General features: G+C 46.7%; 3 protein-coding genes across 3 annotated transcripts; 1 reads left to right on the top strand and 2 right to left on the bottom strand.

Annotated features, from left to right (window-relative positions):
• Positions 1–129: 129 nt before the first annotated feature.
• On the bottom strand, positions 130–6567 carry LOC117860500 (uridine/cytidine kinase UKL1, chloroplastic). The gene is made up of 14 exons (XM_034743813.2): positions 6253–6567; positions 6033–6124; positions 4220–4289; positions 4010–4128; positions 3369–3465; positions 3143–3222; positions 2804–2998; positions 2638–2721; positions 2458–2518; positions 1692–1752; positions 1132–1225; positions 955–1027; positions 748–830; positions 130–658 (listed from the first exon to the last, which is right to left on the bottom strand). Exons 1-14 carry the CDS (start codon positions 6452–6454, stop codon positions 515–517), a joined length of 1455 nt encoding a protein of 484 aa, XP_034599704.1. The 5' UTR covers positions 6455–6567; the 3' UTR covers positions 130–514.
• A 4777-nt stretch (positions 6568–11344) lies between these two features.
• On the top strand, positions 11345–14465 carry LOC117861238 (triacylglycerol lipase 2). Its single transcript, XM_034744761.2, has 8 exons — positions 11345–11664; positions 11838–11969; positions 12648–12788; positions 12879–12989; positions 13125–13268; positions 13382–13425; positions 13559–13734; positions 13845–14465. The coding sequence occupies exons 1-8, from the start codon at positions 11446–11448 to the stop codon at positions 14165–14167; spliced, it is 1290 nt and encodes a 429-aa protein (XP_034600652.1). The 5' UTR covers positions 11345–11445; the 3' UTR covers positions 14168–14465.
• Positions 14466–14966: 501 nt separating this feature from the next.
• LOC117860312 (putative F-box/kelch-repeat protein At4g22430) lies at positions 14967–16603 on the bottom strand. Its single transcript, XM_034743583.2, has one exon. It carries the CDS (start codon positions 16279–16281, stop codon positions 15163–15165), a length of 1119 nt encoding a protein of 372 aa, XP_034599474.1. The 5' UTR covers positions 16282–16603; the 3' UTR covers positions 14967–15162.
• Between the last annotated feature and the right edge of the window lie 6004 nt (positions 16604–22607).

The raw sequence follows: 22607 nt of genomic DNA, 5'->3' as shown, positions 1-22607 counted from the left end.
TTTGGTAATGCAAACTGCGCATTAGTGCGTCACCACTTCACCAGCATATAATATAATCAGGAACAGGAAAAAGAAGCAACCAACTGAACCATATGAATATGACACTACAACACCGCGAATACTCAGCACTTGCGATTGCCACCACCTTTGAAATTTCATTCGTAAACTCAGTTGAATCACAGCTGAGATCGCACGGCATCTGTTGGAAGCCGGGAAACAGGGTTTACTCAAATACATTTCGCAGGCCTGTAACTGACGAGGAACAGGTCCATTCAGCCAGGAGCTTCAAAATGCAAACCCGATTCTGTATGTCACACACCAAGAGAACCAACAGTATTACCGAGTCATGTGATAATGGACAAGACCACACGGTTTCAGCAAACTCCCAGAAACCTTTCCGCGTTTGCTTCCAGTATACCATAACCAACCAAACACCAGTATATCTGTCACGGTGATGTTAGCTCTAACTCGAGTATCTTTTCACACTGCCAACTACAGCGGTTCCAATCATCGATTAGTCTGTGCCGAAGTAGCGGTCCCCATACTCTCCAAGTCCTGGGATGACCCGATATTCCTCATTCAAGCCGCCATCAATCTCTGAGGTTACAATCTTCAAACGAGGGAAGCGCTTGCAGACACAATTGACGCCTTCAGGGGCCTGCTTGTCAAAAAGATGTATATAAACTATCCATTAAGAACAGGAAGATGCAGGAGTAACCAATCTACAACTCAGCAATAGAACTTTACCGAGATGAGATTAAGAAAAATGATCCGTTCCTCAGGAACTCCTTTCCTTATAAGAAGCTCAATAGCTTGATTAGCTGAGTTACCTGCAGAAACAAGATATGAAACTTCAGCCAGTAGCTAAATAACCAGCACATGGTTTGGAATCCAAACAAGCATGCAAAAGGAACCGTATAGATAAAACAGAAGAACGGATAATACAATGCTAACCTGTACCAAGCACAGGATCCAAAAGCAAAACATGACGTTCAGCAATATCCAGGGGAAGCTTATGGTATATGAGCTGGGTACAGAAAATAAATTCAGTTTGGTCACACACCATACCAGAAACTGAAACATTTTCATTAACTTTTCAAGGAAATTAGTATGTGTTAAAAAAAAACTTACTTGTTGCCCATTGTCTCCAACCCGATGTATCAGAATTTTACCAATTTTTATCCCCTTACAGCATGCACGCAGGGCATTTTCCATGCTTTCACCACTGCAGAGATACCAATTTGATGTGCACAGGAAAAGGAAAGAAGGGTGTCAACATATTACAAGTGATTTCATTGAAAACATACGGCTAGAAAAAAACAAAAATGGAAAGATGAAAACATTATCATAACTATTGCTGCATACTGATATATAGCAGAATTTATAGCTTTGTAAACATGACTTCAAAGATCAAATTTGCAAGAGGATAGAATGTATGAAAGCAAAGAAAATCTGGAGTTCGAAACTCTGGTACATCTCAAATAGTGTCCGTAGAAAAATGCGAAGAGGTTATGAAAGCAATTTATTAAGGGTGTGCTGTGGTTATGAATGTCCTTATTAACCAGAGTTCGAAACTCTGGTTATGAATGTCCTTATACTGGAAAAATACAGATAATGACATCATAACACATACAAATTTCTTGCCTATTAAGCTACCAAAAATTTCTCAGAAAAACTATTCTGGCCTTTACCTTCGAACAATAGACACTCCACAGAGCTTCTTGCAGAAGTCAACTCCCATGTAAACAGATCCTGGACACAGGACAAACGGTCATGATACAATAGATTGCAGAATTTCAAATTTTTATTCTATTCTAAAATTTGTAACAGTACAGAGTAGTTCTGGAAGGAATGTACAGTAGATTGAAGTAGATGGAACAAAATGTTTTAGGAAGCCCTATAGCTACTAGAAGGTTTCTTTCACATGCATTCTGTGAAAAGCCAAACAGATTTCACGACGCACAACAGCTTAAGAAATACAACCTCTATTTGTATCTTTGATTTGAAGCCATAAGCTACGATATCTTTGTACAAACTCCGGTACTTGATGACACGGAAAATAAGTTGTAACATTGTTTGGGGGCAAGTATAACTTTTCAACAATCACACTTTACATTTATAGGGCAAAGCATAAGAAGTAAATTAACATAAATTCACGTTCATCATTTATTGCATAAACAATCAGAAACAGTCATCCACAAAACAGACATTGGAATGGTTCTCGGAAAGACCACAAATATGAATAGAAAAATAGCAAATGACATGTTCATCCAATGAAAACCCAGTTTTAATCAAACATGTTCCTTCACTTTCTAAATATCATTCTAGTATACCATAGCTGCCCATGTTATAATATTATGATAAATTATGCCAAATAATAAGTTAACAACATATAGGACATATTAAAATAAAAGAAGAAGAAGAAAGGTATATGAAAAAAGGAAGCCAACGATATACCTGTTGGTGTAACGACCTGCTTCTCTGTAAATGGCAAATGCCCAAGACCATGCTCAACTACCTAGAAGACATTTTACAAACAACAAATGCGTTAGCATACAGTAACCACAAATTAAATAGCTATCAAACTGGCCACTGTATTAAATAAGTCAGTAGAGGTCATAAAACTAGTAGCAGTACCAGACGAATCAGCCGATCTGAGTAGAAAACGAAGTCGGGTGTTGTAATGTTCCTGTCACGAATCAGTGTATGCATTCCTCGTATCTGTTCAGATGAATCATCCAAAGCATCAAGAGTTTGCAAATCTAAGAACATTGTAAAGCTTAAGAGGAACAGTTAAGCATACCTGGAAAGTTGTGTGGACTACAAAGACATTTGGGTAGATTTTGCACAAGTCATGCTGACCAAGTTTTGTACGGATGTGTTGCACAATTAAATCAATTGCAACATGGTTATCTCCCCCTTTTGGTATGATCACATCAGCATATTTCTTGGAAGGAAGGACAAAATCATCGAATGCAGGCTTCACAAACCTCCCATACTGATTATGTCAATGGGAACTCGTATTAGAGTGCCATATTTTGTGCTTGTTGCAGGCATGATAGCATGGAGGTATTTGCAAGGTATGCTAATAGCATCAGTTAACAAAAAAAAATTGGGACAATAAGATACCAGGTTTAATTACCTGCTCAAGCACCGAGGTAACGTCTCTACCTCTTTCAACTGTATCACGCCTTATACGTCGAGCAAGCCTAATATCAGCATCTACAATAAATAACCGAAGATTGGTTAAAAATATGAATAACCAATTAAAGTTGCAATACTAGTTAAGCATATACTTGTCTTTAAACAGCCACCACAGTATTGATAAGCACATATCTAACAAAGAGAAGAGCCACTAAGGCACAAACCTGTGTCAACAAAAATTTTCATGTCCATCAAATCACGAACCCTTTGATCATGAAAAACTAAAATACCCTCCAGAATGATGACATCTGATGCATTGACCTAACAAAAATAAGTGAGCAGTGGTTTCAGTCATAAGAGGAGTGCAAGGCAAATCAAATTGGTTAGAGTGGGTTGGGAGAGGGCAGCAGCTGAGTGCGTGGGCTACTCACTGTTATGTATGAAATCAAGGAGCATCACACTGTTTATTACATGTATTGTGCCCTTGTATGTTACATAGGACCTACCCCAAAAAAGGTTCATTATTTTCTGCTTCCACTACCGCTGTATCATATGTAGCTTATTTGAAAGCAAAAACTTCAAATCCGTAATAGATACCTACTAATAAATTCAATAGGTTGCCACTGATGTCTAGAGTAGGAAACGACAAAAAAAAAAGAAAACGATGATAGCATTCCCACCAAAAATAAAAAAAGAAAGCTTCGGTAACAGAATTAACTTCACTCACAATAAATAAAATGCATGGCGCACCACATATCCAATTGATATTTTAGGGAAAAACATTTTAAACAAGGTTATGCAAATTGGATCATAAATGATAACGGGATTGTTCTCTTTACATCAAAGTTAATTATACCATCACTACCTTTCTAAAACTTTCAGAGCATCGCCGGTGATTCTTAAAATCATATATAGGAATATTCACAGATTGCCCGCTTTTTAGCTTTCCCATGCACTCCAGAAGTTGGTCTGTATCGAATGCATCTGCAAAAGAAAAAAAAATCTCAGCTAAAGTGAACTAAATCTATAAAAACTAAAAAAAGCATAAATGTTCGCATGATTGCATTTCAAGTACCAGGGTGATCAAAGTTGTAGTCTTGCACATGCTCAGACTGTTCCTCGGTTAAACCACGGTAGAATGAATCCTGCAAGAAATTAAAGCCCAGAGTCAATGGCAATGGATGTCAGCATCCTCTAAAACAATGCTTCAATGATTGGGTACCATTTAGAGTACATATATAGTTGTGCCTGCTATAGCCAACTTGTGATTTGGTATCTCTTGATGAACCATTAGTCTAATGCCAGGTTTTCATTGAATGATACTCCCTCCGTCCCAAATTACTATTCGTTTTGGCTTTTCTAGGTACATATCTTTTGATATGCACTTAGATATATACTATGCCTAGATACATAGAAAAAGTTATGTATCTAAAAAAGCTAAAACGAATAGTAATTTGGGATGAAGGAGTAACTGCCAGCCTGCCTCAGTACGCTTTGCAAATTGCAATTTGCAAGGACACAGATCAGCATTCAAGAAATAGACAAAACGGTACTGCTTAATTCATCATAAACATAGCACAGATGATTGGATGCAGATGCAGCATTGTGCACTGTTTCATGAAATGATATTTTCTAGCATTCTCAACATGTAATGTAGACAATGATTTGAGCAAATACATACTTGTGAATTGCGTATGAATGTGCTCATGCTACTAACAAGAAACAAACTGCTCACAATGAATTTCATGTACAAGTTTTAATAATTCAACAAGTCGCCTACTTTCCTTAAAGAAACTTAAAAAGGTACCTCCAAGTGAACACCAAAAATAACAACTCAAGCAAATTGTGCTGAGATATTGTACACCGTTTAGGAAACACTCAATAGACTCAAGCCACATTTAACAGAAAATGTAAAGTAAGATCTTCAGGCACACCAGTTTTTGACCTGCATCAGGTGTTGTTCTGTCCAGTCACTTCCTAGTGAGTAGTGACAAAGTACATCGCCATTTCATGCTAGTATCAGCATAAAAATAGCCATTTCATTTCAAACATTATCAAGATGAAAAACACCTTGTAGCCTGTGCCTTGCTTTACTGCTCAATTCATTTTTCAACAACTGTGCAGATGCAATGAAATGTTTTAACAGTCATGCAAGCTTAGTCCAAGTTAATATGAAAATCTATATGTTGAGTGGGACAAACTCAACAGATAATCTACCCATAGTTTATCCAAATCCCCAAACCAAAAGCATCATAACGCACCAATGACTGCAATTCTGTATGAAAGAGGCAATTTACAGCACTGACAAAGTAAATGATTTCGAAATGACACAGTCAAACTAATGATGTTCGCTGCACAGTCACCTCCCTAGTTACAAAGCAACTCACCATCTCATGCCAGTGTCAGCATAACAAAAACTACAGCCATTTCAGAACAAACATTATCCACAATTTAAAAAGCCCTTGTAAGCCATGTCTTGCTTACCACTCAATCTCTTCTTCAGCAACTTTGAAGATAAGATGGGATGCTCTAGAAGCCACAGAAGCCTACTCCAACACTCCAGGATAATATGAAAGTCTATATGTTGAGTAAGAGTAACATAACAAATAATCAAGCCCTAACCTATCCAAATCCCCAATCGAATAACATTCTAACGCACCAACGACTGCAATCCTATATGGAAGAAGGAAATTGCAGCATCGACAAAGTAAACAATATCCAAATCCGCAATCAAACCTATCATTCGGTAAAGCATTCATAAAACACACACATGACTAGAGTTCGCTGCACAAACGCATCGATAGCGCAGCCACAGTACAGAACCAAAGCAGAACAAGGTCATCAGAACACAAAAAATATATTAATCCGATGAGCAGGGGAACCCGCACCTGGTTGACCAGCACGACGCGGTGGTCGTGGAGCTGCTGGATGATCATGTCGCACACCGTGGTCTTCCCCGACGCCGTCCCTCCCGACACGCCTTCAGAACCACCAGCAAACAAAAGAAAAATCCCGCACCAAAATTCAAAACCAGACCTCAACGAGCGGAAAATTCCAAGCGCGAGAGACCAGAGAGACAAGCCAATCGGCAGAGATGAGGCACGTTACCTATCACGAAGGGGCGCCTGGCCCCGTCCGCCTTGGGGGAGACGAACCCTTTGGCGGCGGTGTCGGCCGTGCCGTTGCCGTTGCCGTTGCCGTTGGCGGAGGGCGGGGACGGGAGCGAGGAGGAGGATGAGGAGAGGCGGCGCGAGTCGAGGCGGAGCCCGCTGAAGTGGGGGCCCACCGCGGAGTCCATCACGTCCTCCATCTTCTTCCTCTCCGGCGACCGCCGCCGTCGCCGGCCGCGCTGAGCTGGCGATCGCTTCGGGGCTCGGAGGTTTTGACACGGGGAGGAGGTGGGGTTTGGGTGGGGGAAGGTGGTGGGGGACGGGGAGAGGCCGCGTGGAGACGGTTTATGTAGACCGGCTCGCTTGAGCGCGGCGCCCTCTCCACGCGGTGCTGGAAGGATTGGCGCATGGGCGGTGGCCTCGCCTAGTGGTGGGGGGGAGCGGGGGCTCTCTCTGGGAAAATGTTTTCTAGAGCATTTCCCTGTAGAGTAAGGAATATGGAAGGTAGATTCTTTTGGGTTCCTGGCTTTGAAGTTGCTGGTCCATTTTGGTTTCCTTGGAATTTTGTTTCTCTCCCTATCTCCGCCGATAACTGCAAGTCTGCAGAGCATTTAAAGATTCTCCTCTCTTTGCAATTAATGTGGCTGCTGCAGATCGAAATGCAGGGACCACCAGCGGATTTTGGGCTGCGGACCAACTCATCCGGTCTTGCCGTTGCTGGCTGACGGAGTACATGGACATCGACGTGCTAGGGACATTTTCAGATAGACCCCAAAGCTTTCGCCATCGCCTCCTTTGGAGGATGAGATTGATGTGCTGCTTAAAAGTTGCAGCACGATCGAGATGCATGGTGCTTGATGTAACAATCAAACACCAAGATGTGGTGTGGTATTTCGATTCCTCGAGGGTCACGCACTAGTTTTTAGTAGCATGTTAATGGCACGTTACTACTCTGTGAGGAGGGGATCGGATCCCAATGAATAAACAATGACCTACTACTCCTCTTGGCACAGCAATGGCATGCTGTTCCAAACACTGGCGTTGAGGATAAGATCAAGGAAATAAAAAAATTCAATACAACATTGTACGCGCAATGTGCTTTATAAACAAAAATTAGGAGAAATAACGGTGGCCTAATCAGATCACAGATCAGGCCGACGCACAACTGGACGACGAAGGGTTTAGTTTAGACTGCTTAGAAGAGACGGGCGCATAAAGTCATGATAGTTTAGACTGCTGGAAGAGACTGACACGCATGTCACATTACTTAATCGACTGAGCAGACCTCATCCAACAATCAACTAAAAAAAAAACTGCAAAGACCGTTTCGTGCCAACCTGATCGCTCAACGGTTTGGGCTACGAAGACCTATTTAGAAAGGTGAGCAGGCCGAGCTTGACTTTTCACCGAAACCGACCACTTTGGGCCGACGAAAACCGAAACCTTGGTTGTGTGTGTGTGTGGTGGTGGTGGGGTGGGTGAGGCGAGCTTTTGACTTGGGCCGAAAACTTTGGGCAACAAAATCGCTTCAGTTGGGCTTTGTGGCCCAAACGGGCGCCACATGTCTCTCTCTGTCATCCAGTGTCAGAACTCAGAAGCAGTTAGGCAGGGAGTGTTTGGAAACACCGTGCTAAAATTTAGCACCTGTCACATTGTATATTTAGATATTAATTAGGAGTATTAAATATAGTCTAATTATAAAACTAATTGCATAGATGGAGTCTAATTCGCGAGACGAATCTATTGAGCCTAATTAGTCCATGATTTGACAGGGTGGTGCTTCAGTAACCATTTGCTAATGATGGATTAATTAGCCTTAATAGATTCATCTCGCGAATTAGACTCCGTCTCTGCAATTAGTTTTATAATTAGCTCATGTTTAGTCCTTCTAATTAGCATTCGAACATCCGATGTGACCTGCTAAAATTTATCACCGCGTATCCAAACACCTGTAGCTCGGCTGGAAAAAGCAACCTGCCTAATCATCAATCTCATGCCATGCCCCCAAAGATCAGTGCTCATTCAAAAGAGTAACACCGTGCCAGTCGGCAGTTGCTACTCCAATGTCAAAAGGAGGCCAGCGAGCACAGCGACGTTAGTCATCTGCAAGATGGCAAGAATCTTTGCTTTTTTTTCAGCTCGCTTCTGAAGAGCAACCACAGCAAGTCCCGACCGTCCTACGCGGATAAGCCCGTCAAATGGAGCATCATTCTTGTCATTCCTTCTTTCCCTTGCCAGCTTGGGAGTTAGAATTGATGGCCTCGAACGATTCATCAGTGTGTCAGGTCTACGAAGCTTTCAAGGGATCAGCCACGTTGCTTGCACTCGAACTGCTTGGCAGTTGGCACGGCTGCAGGATATGAGTATGACCTCTGCTCCTACAGATGTGGAGACTAGGGACCGAGACCGGCGCCTGTCCTACGGCTGGTAATGGTGGCCATTCCATACTGACGACAGCTTACTTCTTCCAATGAAAGTCTGAACTCTGAAGAGAAGTTCAGTCAGCTTCTTCCATTTGATCTCGATGGGAAAAGAAGAACAGAGGGATGACAGACAGGTTGTGAAAGCTTTAACTATAGGCGGCAGGCATGAATGATTAATGTAATCCTCTTTTATATGGTGGCTGTTCTATTATCAACAAGATGATTTGGTTATACATGCTTTTCATTCAGATCGCTACCATTTTTTGTTCGTGGTAGGATATGTAGTGGCCTATCTATAAACGATGCCAGTGCACTCATTAATGGCAATGGATTACACGTTCTACTCTACAAATCTGAGGCACAATCCGAGGCACCGAACTAGTGCTGCAATAACAACAAAAAGAGCACCTCCAGTTGCCAGCAGAACAGGGCACTGAATCAGTTGAGTGACTCCAGCACTATCTTACGCACTAAGCAGACAAGAGATGTGAACGCTAGCTTGAGCTGACGTCCACAGTCGTCTTCCTTTTGTTCAGAGGACACTGGAAAGTTCAGTTCTTAAGGGAAGCCAGCCAGAGCCACAGATAATTGCCCGGCCCATGCCGCCTCGCACGCGCCATGCCGCGCCTTCGGTTACCGAGAAGGCACGAACGCTACTCGAAGCCTTGTTCCCGCAAGGAAAGGCGCGAGCGGATGAGCCTCTCGATCGGAGCCCAATGAAACCAAGCGATCAGGCCGACGACGAGCATGGAGCCATGGAGGCACTGTCCGTTTCTCACTTGTGTGTCTTCGAGCTGGGGCCTTCTCCCCGCCATCATCGACGTGCGTCGTCTGAACCCTAGGAAGAAAGGGTTGCTCTGCATGTTCAAGGAAGAGGAACCTTATGCCAGACGACGCCTAGATGTGCGGAGCACTGGGTGCTGACGAGCAGAGCCCACGCTGATGTCTCAAAGCCCGAACGAAGTTGATCATGTCATCCCGTGCGACTACATGTTGCTTGACTCAACTGGTTTTTATGCCCATCAGCTGGCAGCGGCAGAATAATGTTCGCAGCTGGCGAATTCTATCTTGTCGAATTCTGAAGCGACTCCGTGTATGCTCTGGCTGCCGACAGTGCAGTGGTGTATTTCTCTCCCAGTTTGGGGGGGAAAAAAAGAAGGAACGGTGAGGTTTTCTTGCACCTCTAGCACTGTTTATAGGAAGTTATTAGGAGTGCTATGTTTTTGCATGAAGAGATAAGAGCTGCTAAGTGTATTGCTCCACCATTACATGCGCCACTAGTTAATGGCTATGTTCTTTTGGGCTGCTCCAACATTCTGGATGTACCAACTCAAAAAGTTCATTTGCTTAATTAATGCACTGTGATCATGGATTCCAAATGGTGGTGCATGCCCTTTTGCCTCTCATCGCCTACAGTATCTTATATTCTTAATATTACTAATTATATTTTTAGTTTGGAGTTCCACATTAATTTCACACTAAATATAAGCTAGAAAAGGAGGTAAAGCCTATAAATCCTCGAAATTCAAACATAAACAAACGGCCAACAATTAAGTAGATTCTAGTTGTTATTGGCAACATTAGCCACGATATACCATTATGAAAAGTAGTTTAAAGTAATCTCCTAAGTCTATATCTAAATTACTCATGTATACTCTTATAAAAGTAACTTAAAGTAAAGTTAATTTATATATAAACTATGTGGAGTGCATTGTAAAGGGAAATATATGAACGAAGACGGAAAACACAGAGTAATTGGTAGTAGCTAAAATCTATTACAACCTGATAAACATTACAAAGTATCTATATACATTAGAATATGAGGAAACGAGGTTGGACATAGATAATAAACTTTATTATCTATCAATTAATAATCCACGAACTTCTAACATTCATACTCTTAAAATTCCTAGCTGCAAAGGTTGGAGCATTTCAGACGGAGTGAACTAGTACAATGTACTGTAGCAGTATGGTTAATTGAGTACTCATGAATATGGTACGTTAATTTTACTACTAGCATTTACTGCGGTCACTGTTACACCATATGTCAGCGGTTGACCCGACCGTATGGAATGCATGGACGGAATGGGAACCGTTCGCGTCAGCGTCGCGGCAGGGTATCACCGCTAGGAAAATTCTTTCTTTAACTGTCTGTCCTGCTCCAGCCTGCAGGAAGGACTGCACGCTAGGAAATTCGCCGAAGGACTTTAACGCACTTGCAACACCTAGAAGATGAAAAAGAAAAGCATTCAATAACTATTGAAAGGTCTCACGAAACCACCTTTCAGTAGCATTTCTGTTCTGAGTTTTACCTGGAACATCAGTTTTCTGCACTTTCTGCCTCAGTTGCAGGCTTGCAGCCACTCCTGTCTTCTTTCGAGAGAAGAACAGAACTGAAACAGGATGAGAATTAACGAGCCAAATTTTTCGTGCCAGGAAATAAGAACAAAGTGGATGGATATGATGATGATGGCTCGTGCCATGCTGCCGGAGCCAAAAGGTTGCCACGTTGACGAAAGCGAGACACGCCACGATTCTGACGTTCACACACACGCTCGCTTGCACCCCATTTCGACCCGCGTAATGCTTCTGATCCATCCATCCGGCATTGCCGCCATCCCCGGCGCCCGCGCGCGCGCGCGCTTTAAATACCCGCGCGCGCCCGCGTCTGCTCGTCTCGATCGCACTACGACGACGACGACGCGCACACCGCTAGCGCTAGTGCGGGCAAGCTACCGCGCACGTCCGCTCCGCCGGCCACCGCCAACATGATCGTCGTCCCTGCCGCTGGTCGTCGGGCGGGCCTCTCCTCCTCCGCCGCCGCGGTGGTCGCCGTCGCACTCGTGGTGCTGTCCTTGCTTCCCGCCGTAGCCGTCGGGGCGCGCGGCGTCCAGCAGCAGTCGCACCGCCACGGCGGTGACATTGCCGGCGGCGGCCCCTGCGCGCTGGCCGTGGCGCCGCTCGGCTACCCCTGCGAGGAGCACCAGGTTCGTTCTTCTGTCCCTTCGGTTCCGATCGTGGATTCGTGCGTGGTGCAACGTGGAGCTGGAGCCGATCACGAAGCTTTTGCATGCATGTCTTCGTCTGGCAGGAAAAAGAAGAAAGGAAAGAAAAGCTTTTTGCGTGTGCCCTGATTGGCTTGCTGGATACATGTGCGCAGGTGACGACGGCGGACGGGTACATCCTGAGCCTGCAAAGGATCCCGAGGGGCCGCGGCGGCGGAGGCGGCGGCCGGGCGGCCGGCGGCGCGCGCGCGGGGCAGCCGGTGCTCCTGCAGCATGGGGTCCTTGTGGTACGCGTGCATGCATGGGCATGGCTCAGCTCAAAACACTTCATTCCTTTATCTTTCGGATTCTTTTTTGTTTCTTGTCAGTTTCATACTTTCATGTGCCCACCAGCACCCGATTGGCGCCGGTGACTCCATTTCTCTTGCGAGCTGTGGAGTCAGTAGCTGTCTCCTCGATCTTGGCTGCACCGCTTTTAGGCCTTTCGCTAGCTTTACAGCCAAACCTGAATATCTCAGTACTGCCTGTATGGGCCAAAACTTATCTTAACGTAACTGAGAACTGAGATGCTCAGATGCGCCCAAAAGGAAACGAGGAACAAACGTGCTGGCCGGTGATGCTGCTGGTACTTGCTTTTCACATATAGGATACGAAACACACCATTGCTCCTTTCAGTGCAATCGGGTTGTCAGTCCGGAACACTGCAGACTGCTGTGGCCAGAGATAGATGGATCTGGTATGGTCTTGCCGTTAGTACGTACGCACAGTTCCGTGAACATTTTCTGTGCACGCTGGTATTCTAGCCGAGAACAAGACGGTACGCGTGCGTGACGTGCCGCTAAGTACCCTGCCGTTCTCACCAGGGTGACCAGACACATGCGCATCGGCTTGTCTTTGTTCTACGGTACGGGCGCCGATGCATATCAGAGGGGGCTGATGGATATCTGGTGCGTGGCTTCTGTCAGGACGGCATGTCGTGGCTTCTGGCGTCGCCGGAGGAGTCGCTGCCGTTCATCCTCGCCGACCGCGGCTTCGACGTCTGGATCGCCAACAACAGGGGCACGCGCTGGAGCCGCCGCCACGTCTCCCTCGACCCGTCAAGCCGGGTAACAGCAACATAATCGATGAACCCTGCCTGATGTGTACACTGACTACTGCTTGCTAATTCGTTTCGTTCCCTTTTCCCCGACCCTCAGCTCTACTGGAACTGGTCCTGGGATGACCTGGTGGTCAACGACCTCCCGGCCATGGTTGACTACGTTTGCAGTCAGACCCGGCAGAAGCCCCACTACGTCGGACACTCCATGGTACGGCCCCAGTGACCTGTTAGACGTGTAATGATAGTGCACGTACAGAGACTCCAACTCCATGGTTGCGGCATGATGATGAAGCTGGAGAGTAATCTCAGGCCTGAAGAATTCTTCTCTGCTTTTGGGTTTCAGGGGACGCTGGTGGCGCTGGCGGCCTTCTCGGAGGGCCGGCTGGTGGACCAGCTCAAGTCGGCGGCGCTGCTGACGCCGGTCGCCTACCTCGCCCACATCACCACGCCCATCGGCATCCTGCTCGCCAGAGCGTTCGTCGGAGAGGTAACCAATTGTACTCTGTACTGCCATCGCAACGCAACGTTCAGCAGAGACGAAAACTCTGTTCCGACTTCTGACTTGGTGACTGACCAAACGATCCACCGTCATCGAAACAGCTCCTCTCCGACTTGCTGGGCGTGGCCGAGTTCAACCCGCTAGCGTACGTCATCCTCGTACCTCGTACCTGCAGATTGAGATTGAGATTCAGATTTCTCCGGTTTTGGAAACCCGGTTTCAGATTCATTTTGTGCTGGCGCTGATAGATGGCCGTTTTTCTTCTCTGTTGAGTGCAGGCCTCCGGTGACGAACCTGATCAGGGCGTTCTGCCGCAGGCCCGGGATGAACTGCTACGACCTCGTCGGCTCCATCACGGGTAAGAACTACTGCCTCAACAGCTCCGCCGTCGACGTCTTCCTCGAGTACGAGCCCCAGCCGACGTCGACCAAGACCATGGTCCACTTCGCTCAGAGTACGACGAACAGACCTTCTCTACATCAAATTCTTCACGATTGAATTTACACTGAGCCGTAAGAGTAACTAAGACTGTTGCATTTTTTGTTCTTGCACCGGCGGTGGCAGCCGTGCGCGACGGCGTGCTGACCAAGTACGACTACGTGCTGCCGGAGTGGAACATCGCCAGCTACGGGCAGGCGGAGCCGCCAGTGTACGAGATGTCCAACATCCCGGCGGGATTCCCGCTCTTCCTCACCTACGGCGGCCGGGACTCGCTGGCCGACCCCGCCGACGTGCGCCTCCTCCTCGACGACCTCCGGGGACACGACCGCGACAAGCTCACGGTGCAGTACCTGGACCAGTTCGCACACCTCGACTTCGTCATCGGCGTCTGCGCCAGGGATTACGTCTACAAGGACATGATCGCCTTCTTCGACCGCTTCCACTAGTTCAGTGTCAGTGACTTCAGCCTCCGAGGGGGCGAAAGGAAGAAAGGTCACTTTACTACACAGGACACAGCCAGTAAAAAGATTGTACCAGAGGTTAAAATATATGCAGTAATTAGATAGATATTTAGTTGAGAGCAAGGAGGCTACTAGTAACTATTACTCCGTAGGTGTGAGGGGGAAGGTGATCACTGGAATAGCGGTCAGCAGCCGGTCACACTGTATTGCAGATTCGCAACACTGAACGGTTAAAAGGAAAAAAATATAGTAGCTCATATAGCATTATGCTTGATTATGTGTACCTCTCCATGTCTGTTTGCAACAAATTAAATGAATTTATGAAGAACTATGCTGTAGAAAACATTTGAAGTATATGAGATTCAGACTACATGCAGGAGTTAGATTTGGAATATGTGTATTCTGAATTTTTCTGATTTTCTCGACAGCGACGTGTCAGACAACCAAGGGGCACGACCAGGAAACAGTGAGACTACTGTTTCTGGAATATAAATGTCATAGCTACGAATAAGATAACCACGTATATGGCCGGGAAGACCTCACTGTCGGCATTTCTGAAATAGCCATAAACCTTCAGGTTCCCGTGCTTATGTTTCTGAATATCTACTGCTCGCCAAACTTGGCACGGAGCAACGCAATGTGAGCATAGATTGACCAAACCGGAACGATTGCCCTCCGTTTTTCAGAAAAGAGAGGCAGTATGTTGCGTTACGTACAGTTTGTCAGTTTCCCTTCTACTCAGGTCTAGAACTACAGATCAAGCAAAAGCATTGTTCTCCTTGGCTTGTGTTTCAAATTTCCTTCTTTATCAAATCGTACTATATATACAAAAATAAGTCAATAACATAGCATACATACAAAGTAGTGAAAAGCACGACACATATGACAAGTAAACATCAGCAAACGTAAAAAGCAGCCAATCTTTACAGGCAGCAGAAGAACAGAAAACGACTCGAACAGATTCTGCAGGCCGTCAGAGTTTAGCACGGCACGTGAGCATCAGCCAGGGGGCAATCCGATAGGTACAGCGACGAAGGCACGAGCCAGGCCTTGACGACGCGATTCTTCTCGCCGTCGCCGAACTCCCAGGCTCCGGTGACCTCCTTCCTCATCAGGTCGTACTCCACGAGCCTCCGCGCCGACCACAAGTACGCCGCGTCCTTCTGCGGGTGCAGCGCCATGAACCGGACCTCCTCGTCCCCCCCGCACCCTCCCTCCGCGACGCCGTCGAGCCTGACCGCGTGCTTCAGGCGCCACCGGGGCGCAGCAGGTGAGGAGCCGTCGTCGTCGTCGAGCACCCAGACCTTGAGCTGCGCGCCGTCGTTGGCCACGTAGTGCAGGCGCCCGCCGGAGTGCGCGAGGCGCGCGTCGCCGCCGCCCGCCGCCGGCTCGGGGAGCTCGGCGGCCGCGCACGTGAGGTCGGGGCCGGCGACGTCCATGCGCACGACGCAGTCCGGGTCGGAGGCCAGCGCGTACACGGCGCCGCCGTGGAAGTGCATGGAGCCGGAGAGGGCGCCCGCGGGCACGCCGAACTCCACGTCGCGCGGAGCCCACGCCCACGACTCCGACGAGAACACCTCCACCTCGCCCCCGCGCTCGCGCCACCGGCCGGTGAAGCTGATCACGTGGTAGCGTCGCGGTGAGGACGACGGGTCGAACGCGAGCATGGACAGCCGGGCGTCCCTCGACGGCGGCGGCAGCGCGGCCCACCGCCGCGTCACGGGGTCGACGACGTAGAACCGCGTGGTGCCGGCGGTGCGGAACAGGAGAAGGCCGTTGCTGGCGTCGCAGACGACGGCGCCGTCGAGATACGGGAAGAAGCCGAGGTTGCGGTCCTCGAGCAGGCCGCCGCCGTCCGCGCACGCGAAGCGCGGCGCCTTGCCGCCGCCGCTGCCGGCGGGGAAGTAGACCACGGAGAGCTGCAGGGGCAGCCTGCGGCGGAGGCAGCCGTCGGAGATGGTGGCGCACCAGTTCTTGGACACGCACCTGGAGCGCGCCACGGACTTAACCGGCAGCCGGAGGATGATCTCGGCCAGCATGTCGGCGTTCAGGCTCCTGGCGCTCTGGATAGAGGAATGCCTATTCAGGACCGCCGCCATTGCTTCAGGGTCGCCGAAGCTCGCGCCGAGAACGTGACAGAGCAGAATCACCGAACAGAGGAGTCCGCGGATTTGCAGAGAGCATTGGAGGGATGCAGAGACGCAATGCGATGGTGCTTAGATGCCCCGGGGCCTTTAATAGGTGGCGTCTGATCAGCGAGCACACGCACACGGAACAAGGGTGCTAAGATTAAAGACTGGAGGACGTCCCTGGGTTGGGTTTAAACGCTTGCGTCCGGGTCGAACATCGAAGCCTGCGTGTACGCCACGTGTCCGTCGGGGGGCCACGTCGACGGCCGAGGCAAGATGGGGTGACACGTAGCGCCGCGAAAGCTGAAGGTGTCCCAGTTCTAGTTCGTTCGGGATTCTCTTCCTCCTCCGTCTTTGCCTCTGTCCCGTCTAACCGCGAGTCTGTCAAACAAGCCGAAGACGGCGACGGCGACGGCGACGATGGCCGCGTTCGTTGAGCGCTTGGCGAGTGGCGGGGTGACGCCGTGTTTGGGGCCGGCACGCAATGTCGTTGTTACGGTTTGGTGATCCGTGAGCCGCCCCGCGCCATTCGAAGAAGCTGAACCGCCGGCGGGTGGTGGCCGGCGGAGAAAGCATGTGTTCTGCTCTGCTTGGCTCTTGTTCAAGCTCTACGAGGATGCGCGCACGCAAAGAGATCTTTTCTCTCTCTCTCTCTCTCTCTTTCTTTTTTGAAGTACAGTAAGTATATTTTACGCCTGAAATAGTAGGCAAACAAATGATTAGGCACCGGCGCACCGCGATAGATGCCAAAAGGAGCCCTGGATCACGCTGAAGGTCTGCCAATAATCAGGGGAGGAGCGACGGTGGCATGCGTGCACGTCTAACTCGACTCAAGTCCATAATCCTACGCATTAGCCCCATAATAGAGTCGATAATCTTAGTCGGTAGCGTCAACTGATGAAGAAGAAGAACGCGGGGACGGTGTCTGTTTATTAGAGAGCTGCCATCCAGGGGCCACGAATCGCTGACATGGAGTGCATCTTATATGATTCTTTATCAGACGACCCCACTGCATTTTTCAGATAAGCTAAGCGGATAATTTGTCCACAAAGTCAATGGAGCGCCCCCCCCCCCCCCCCCCCCCCCCCCCCCCCCCCCCCCCGGCATTGCCTTGCTTTCCTGAGGTCAACTGCGTATTCGCTGCGTCGTTCGTGCAGGCAACGTTTAGCGAGCAAGCACGTTGCCCTTTGCCCAGCTACGCGCGGCGGGCCACCGAGACACCGACTCGACGGCGACCGCGGGCGACGGGCACGGCCGCGCGGTAGCTATCCGCCTGGCCTGGCCGGCCCGGGAGGAGGACGAGGCGGTGGAGCGCGCGCTTGCGGCACGTGTAGCCGTGTAGGCGGCGAGGCGAGGCCAGGTGGGCCCGTGGCGGCCGTGAAGGTCGCCAGCGCGGCAGCGCCTGCGACCGCGCGCTGCAGCTGTTGAGTGTAAATTGTACTCGGGAGAGACAAGGGACAAAAGTAGTCTGGAATGAACCCTTGTGTTGATCTCTGGACTGTTTAGAGGAAGGGGTGCCATGAATGGACACCTAGTGTGAACAGACATCCGATGGATGAGATCACACCAATTTATTTCTAACACTTCCCCTTATCGAATCCAGCCTCGAGATTAATGTATTGTTTAATTCCTAAAAAAACCACGTGGGAAAAATATGAGGAATGTGCATTTCATATGCCCATCAAAACTCCTTAAGATCCAGTGGAAAAAATAAGAAGAAAATGATATGGCATATATGGTCATTGCTCAATCCCAAACCTATAAGAGTTTACGGAGCAATGCACATGTTTGATATCCTCTCAAAGACCCCTTTTAGGGGAGAAGATATGACATCATATGTCTTGGATACCTCCTTTAAAAACTCCGATGGAGAAAATAGAAGATATGACATATATTTTTGTATTGATATTGCCTCATTAAAAACTTTTATATGAGAAACCTTGAGAGGAAAAACTCATAAAAAGAAAAGAGTACGATATGATGCATGAATAGGTTATGATTCATGAGAAGACTCCCCCTGAATCTTGCAAATCTCAAAGTCATCGCATACCAATTCTACAAACACTTTTGAAGTGTGAAAGTTGGTAGAGACTTCGTGAGTAAATATGCAAAGTACTCGCATGTTGAATTTGCAATATGGTTATTCCTCAAATGTATTACAATACATGAGGAAAAACCATTTTGTGGACAGTATAGTAATATTGCTCACACATAAACTTTTTGCATCCAAGCAATACAAGTAACATTATCCTGATAGATAATGGCTATGATTCAATGGAATCATATTTGATCACTCGACGAAGTCATATGTTTTTATATGATGCTTCACAATGATATGTGGAAGTAACCATTATAGTGTATGATGACTCCCATGAGAACTCTACCACAAAGGTATCAGTTTATGATATGTCATACATTATGGGGATTAATTGGCTAGTATCTTCATATCCCACTGTGATCATATCTCAACTTATCTAATGACAAGTCAAGGTCCTTTAGTACCGCATATATATCAATGGATATCCTTCTCCTGCAAAATGACGTTGTTGGAGATGCGCTATTTGAAGCTAGCAAGTATCTGCAAATGCAATATTAGGCCTGTTGCGATTTGCAAGATACATACGTGCTTTGATGTCACAAAGATTTAATCCCAGATTGATCCACTTTAGAGATTATTTGACCAGTGTTGATGGATATGATGTCCAATATCATTGGATATTGGTAGACCAATGTATATACTTAACTTGTAGACTTAAGCATGATTTGGTTTTATCCAAATCATCATCTCATAATCCATCTTAAGATGATTGCGTGATTTATTGTGTGTGATTGGAGATAATAGAAAATCCAAATAGGATTTTTGATACAATCACACATATGCAATCATCATGGTTGGGAGTAACCCTTCTGAGGAAGGAACTCACCATGTGGGTTGTACCACAATCAACCTAACTATTTCAAGCTATGGAGTGACTTGATGAGATGTACACAACGTATGTTGCAATTTTGATTCTGAACACAACGTCCATTGGGACTTGTATATATATCTGAATCTATCAAATTCACAAGATCTGCCAATGATCAAATATAGGAACATATTTTTCACACTTACCGAGGGTATGCTAGCTAGGTTTCTGCGTGAAACCATATGCTACGAGCTATTGCTATCTCATCACCTTGCTTCCGTAAAGAAAGCATTATGAGAGTATACGATATTACTCAGTCATTGTTTTAGCGAGAGCAATTCTCCTCGATCGCCACCTTTGATTGACCCAGAATGAGTGTAAATCAAGAAAAGAGGAGACCAGACGCACGGTATCGAGGGCTCACGGCCGTCAATAGCCCTGGGCAAAAATTACCCGAAACCGATTAATCGAACCGAACCGAACCGAATTAGAGCTTAGTTTCGGTGTTTAGTTCGGTTAAAAAACTGGCATTATTCGGTGGTCGGTGATCGGGTCAGTTTTGGGTTTCCGTTAACCGAATTAGAGCTTTAACCGATGGACTGGCGGTAGGCGCCCAGGCCATTCCTCCATCCTCCCATAATCCCATTCCATTCAGCCCATAAACTGTCGGCCCATGAGTCCACAACAATATAGCGACCCTAGTGTCCATCCCGTCCCGTGACTCCTAACTCCCGTCCGCTTCACCCGTCACTCCAGAGCCGCCTCCCATCACCGTCCCGTGACTCCCGTCCGCCGCCTGCCCACGTCCGGCATCCCCATCTGCGGACGGCGGATCCGCCCGGCGCCCATCGTCCGCTAATCACCAAAGCTACCGCCGACCGCCGATCGTCGTCCGCGCGTTGCCGCGTCCTCATCCGCCTCCAGGCTCCAGCAACTAGGCTCCGCGGGGAACGGGAATGGGCAAGCAACCAGCGCTCGGACTAGTAGTACAATGGCGCCACCAACCAAGCACTCCTCCAATGTAAGTTTGAGATCCCTTCTCCCTCGATTTGTTGTCCGTTTCAGTAATTATTTGAGCCCATATTATTTGTTGCTGTTGAATCCATTTGCTTTGCTTGATTTGTAGATGGAGGATTCAGATGTTGAAGTTGCGAGATCTGAAGCTGAAGGTGAAGAGAAGAATGAGGAGCAGAACAAGAATGAGGAGCAGGAGAAGGACCAGAAGAAGGAAGTCAAGAAGAGGAAGGCTATGGCACCAAGATCAGATGTGTGGGACAGCTACCACAAGATCCTTATTGGAGGCGTACTGAAGAAGGCAAAGTGCAAGTATTGCAGCCGTGAGCTCAACTGTCACTCCAAAAGATATGGTACAACTTATCTAAAATATCATCTACGAATATGCAAGAGAAATCCTAATAAAAATCTTGATGACCAAGGCACTTTGCAATTGCAACCATCACATGGGTGTCGTAGTGTAGGCACTGTTTCTATATGGAAGTTTGATCCTGATGAAATTAGAAACAGCTTTGCTGAAATGCTGATTGAAGATGAGTTGCCTTTTGTTTTTGCTGAACGATCTGGCTTTAGGAAGTTTATGGCCAAAGCATGCCCCTGTTTTACTGTGCCATCTAGAAGAACAGCCACTAGAGATTGTGTTAGTATCTATGATGTGCAGAAAGATAAGCTAAAAGAATTTATAAGTAATCCTGTGAAAGAGTTTGCCTCACAACTGACACATGGACTGCAAACACTCAGCAAAACTACATGTGTGTCACAGCCCATTTTATTGATAGTGATTGGAACCTACGCAAGAAGATTATTGGATTTTTCTTGGTAAAGGGCCATAGAGGGGATGACATTGGGAAATCCTTAGAGGGTTGCTTGGCTGAATGGGGCATAGATAAAGTTTTTACCATAACTATTGATAATGCTAGCTCAAATAACGGTGCTATCAAGTATATGAGGAGGGTATTGAATGAGTCAAATTGCAGCATTGCTGATGGAGAGTATCTTCATATGAGATGTGTTGCACACATTATTAACTTAATAGTAACTGAAGGGCTAAAAGAGATTGATGTTTCAATTTATCGTGTTCGTGCTGCTGTTAAGTTTGTCAAGAGTTCTCCCTCTAGGCTAGCTAAATTTAAGAAGTGTGCTAAATTAGCAAAGGTGGATAGCAAAGCTTTTTTATCTTTGGATGTTTGCACAAGATGGAACTCCACTTACCTTATGTTAGCTAATGCAATACCATATGAGAAAGCATTTGAAAGATATAAGGATGATGATTCCTACTACCAACTTCATCTAGAAGGACAGAATATGCCAGGTGTTCATGTAAAATCAGATTGGGAAAAGGCTAAGAAGATGGCTGTTTCTTGAACACTTCTATGAGCTCACCCTCCGTGTCTCAGCCACTCAACATGTTACTTCTCACAATTATTTTCATGAGATTGCTGATGTTTTGATTTTGTTGCGTGAGTGGTGTGAAAGTTGTTATAGCATACGCAAGGACATGGGTAAAACAATGCTAACAAAGTACTACAAGTACTGGGGAGACAAGAAGGAGGACATGCTAAACTTGATCATTTTTTTTCTGTGTTGCTATTGATCCAAGGTACAAACTATCTGATTACACAAAAATGGCTACCTTGGAAATTTTGGTCATGAAATAGGACAAGAATTGTGGGCTGTAGTAAATAAATCTTTCCATGCTTTGTTTGAAGAGTAAAAAACTTGTATGCTCCAAGTGACAAGTCATAGCATACTACTGATTTTGAACAGGCTCCAGAAAAGAGCAAGAGATTGATGAGGTCTGTCATTGCTCAGAAGATGATGCTTGATGGTGGTGGAAATGGCACCACAAAGTCTAAACTTGAGAAATACTTTGCTGAAGAGAATGAGGAGGATAAGAAAGACTTTGAAATTCTTGAATGGTGGAACGACAATGCTCACAGGTTCCCAATATTGTCTCACATGGCTCGTGATTTGTTGGCCATTCCTATTTCAACAGTGGCATCCGAGTCAGCTTTTAGCACGAGTGGACGTGTTCTTGATGACTTTAGAAGCTCTCTCACACCAATTATGGTCAAGCGCTTGATCTGTACACAAGATTGGCTTCATCGATCCACTACTCTTAGTGTCGAAGAAGACCTGAAGAATTGGCTAAAATAGAAGAAGTAATCAATTTAAATTCTAGCTATTTATTTCATGTTCCTTATTATTTATTTATGTATTCACACTGCCTTTTTTTAACTATTTGAAGCCCTTACTCATGTTGAAGAGGACATTGGTGGCCTAATGATTTCACCCAAGCCTACTACTAACGCCAAGTCCACCAAGCTGTCTCCCGCATAGAACAAGGATGCTATTGTCTTCTTATGTGTTATGGTG

Source organism: Setaria viridis, chromosome 6, assembly GCF_005286985.2.
Source record: "Setaria viridis chromosome 6, Setaria_viridis_v4.0, whole genome shotgun sequence".
Classification (NCBI taxonomy): domain Eukaryota; kingdom Viridiplantae; phylum Streptophyta; class Magnoliopsida; order Poales; family Poaceae; genus Setaria; species Setaria viridis.
Note: the sequence above shows the minus strand (reverse complement) of the source record. Positions and strands in the feature narration are given on the sequence as shown.